The following is a 2,200-nucleotide window of genomic DNA, read 5'->3' as shown; positions in this document are numbered from 1 at the left end:
AAGTGCACGAGTAACTGAGGGTTTACTGCTGTAGCATTTCAAATCATTGTGGTGGATTAGTTAATTACCTCGGGATTCTTTGCTAGCTTTGGGGCTAGTTTTTGTTTGATTATGCTTTATAAAGCTAAATCAATTTTAATTTGCTTAAAATACACGGAGGAAGGGAAAAAAAAAAAAGAATAATGAAAAGAGGGTGAGCGTCTCCTCTCAACACATAACTTGGCCTATATTTATTCATGTCGTTTTGCGCAATGGATGTGCGTAAAGAGCTGCAAAAAAACTTTCTTAAAGGGTCAGCACTCACCAGTATGATTAAAAATGAAACAGATATGAAAGAGCCGAGAGCGGATTTGTAAAGTTGGGCCCCAAAGGGACCACAATCATCGCCCATTCTACAGTCCCATTTGCAACTAATTAGTAGAAAAAATTGAACCAAGAGAAAGTGAGAGATTTTATTATTATTATTATTTTATTATTATTATTATTATTTTAATCCTCAAAGGAGAGACTCTCCACAGGTCATTCTATATAAAGATATTGTTTAAGCAAAGCTTTAGCTCCCAGGCGGCCAGGCCATTACTACTAGACAGTCTAGACTTGTATCCTTTCCCACACCTTTGCCATTACTCATGGCTCTTTTTGCAGCAAAACTCGTCAGTTTCATTTGTCTACTGGCATTCCTCTCTGTGCAAGTTCATGCCAGAGAAAGCCAGTTCTTCAGCAAAGTTCCAAGCTCCAGCAGCAACAACTATGTTCAAGTGACACCCGACAACAAAGAGCAACAAAGCTTGAGCAAGCAACAGCAAGAGCCTACGAGCTTTGTCCCCGAGACCCAAAAGACGACAACACTCAACAAACAACAAGAGCCGACTTTCATCCCAGAGACTCAAAACGGCTACGGGTTGTACGGCCAAAAAAATAATGATCAGTTCCCCACCACAACCTCTGCTGCTGACGTCAAATACGAGCCTTACACCACCCCCATCACTAGCACCCCCACCGGAACCTTCGAACCTTACACTACTCCGACCACCTCCGCCGCCGTGCAATACGAACCCTACACAACCCCCATTACCAGCACCCCCACCGGAACTTTTGAACCCTACAAAACTCCCACCACCAACTACAACAACCCTAACAAGTACAACTTCAATAACAACAGATACTATTACAACAACAACGGTTTTCAGACAGAGCAAGAGAGGTTGGGTGACTCGAAATTCCAAGAAAGTGGCTACAGAAGCAACCAGAACAGTTACAACAACAATAATGTTGAGAAGAAAGGGATGAGTGACACGAGGTTTTTGGAGAATGGCAAGTACTATTACGACGTCAACAATGAGAAAAATTACAATCCAAATCAGTACCAGCAGCAGCAGAATTCGAGGGGTTACTACAATGAGAACACTTACGAGTACAATAACAATAACTTCCAGAATGAAGAGAACGAGTTTGATGAACTCCCCTGAACATGATGCCGCTAGCCGGTCTACAGTTATGTGCGTGGTGTTGATCAGATGCTAAGTTATGTTTAATTAATAGGAAAGAGTAAGCAAATAGATTTATTTTATTATATCTGGGCTTTCTTGTTGTTCATTTTGTTATCGTGTACGTTCGGGGTTTGCATAGTCTCATCACTCATGCTGCTTTGAAAAAGCTAAGGTATGAAATTTATAAGCTTGTTTTGTCTTTGTTTATGATCATTGAAAATTAATTAATAAAGTGTATACTTTTACTTAATATATATATATATATATATCTAGTTTCTGTTTATTTCAGCTCAAGATTGTAATTTCATGTTACTGCATAATTTTTATCAGCTCAATTTAGTATCTGTAATTAATAGGAGATAGATCTTCACTCTTTACTTTGATTTGGTCTTTGTGTGTTCCTCATGGTTTCCAAATTTGTAAAAGCAAAGCTTTTGGTTTAATTAATTGGTAGAAGGAGTTGGAGTCTATGCATGCAGCAGCATCATCTCAATCAGTCTCCTTACTTGGTTAAAATTTAGTTATTTTTAACTTTTATTATCTGATAACTGCCGATGCGAAGCAAGGCCTAATTGATATTGGGTCTAATGTATATTTTCGGATCTGCTCCAACTAAGAGCTTCAACCTTGTCGGTGCATACAGACACACACACACACACACATCACCATCCAAGCAGTCCAAAAAAGGAGTGGAGGATATATACATGATG

At 39.1% G+C, this 2,200-nt stretch overlaps 1 protein-coding gene across 1 annotated transcript; it reads left to right on the top strand.

Moving 5' to 3' along the window:
- Positions 1-495: 495 nt before the first annotated feature.
- LOC18051609 (protein E6) lies at positions 496-1,546 on the top strand. Its single transcript, XM_006449341.2, has one exon. It carries the CDS (start codon positions 630-632, stop codon positions 1,467-1,469), a length of 840 nt encoding a protein of 279 aa, XP_006449404.1. The 5' UTR covers positions 496-629; the 3' UTR covers positions 1,470-1,546.
- The last annotated feature ends 654 nt before the right edge of the window (positions 1,547-2,200 follow it).

This window comes from Citrus clementina, unplaced genomic scaffold (assembly GCF_000493195.1).
Source record: "Citrus clementina cultivar Clemenules unplaced genomic scaffold, Citrus_clementina_v1.0 scaffold_2, whole genome shotgun sequence".
NCBI classification, from domain to species: domain Eukaryota; kingdom Viridiplantae; phylum Streptophyta; class Magnoliopsida; order Sapindales; family Rutaceae; genus Citrus; species Citrus x clementina.
The sequence above is the reverse complement of the archived record's forward strand: the minus strand, read 5'-3'. Positions and strand labels throughout refer to the sequence as shown.

Coding starts and splice junctions, on each gene's coding strand:
- LOC18051609 (XM_006449341.2), top strand. CDS start 630: ATGGCTCTTTTTGCAGCAAAACTCGTCAGTTTCATTTGTCTACTGGCA.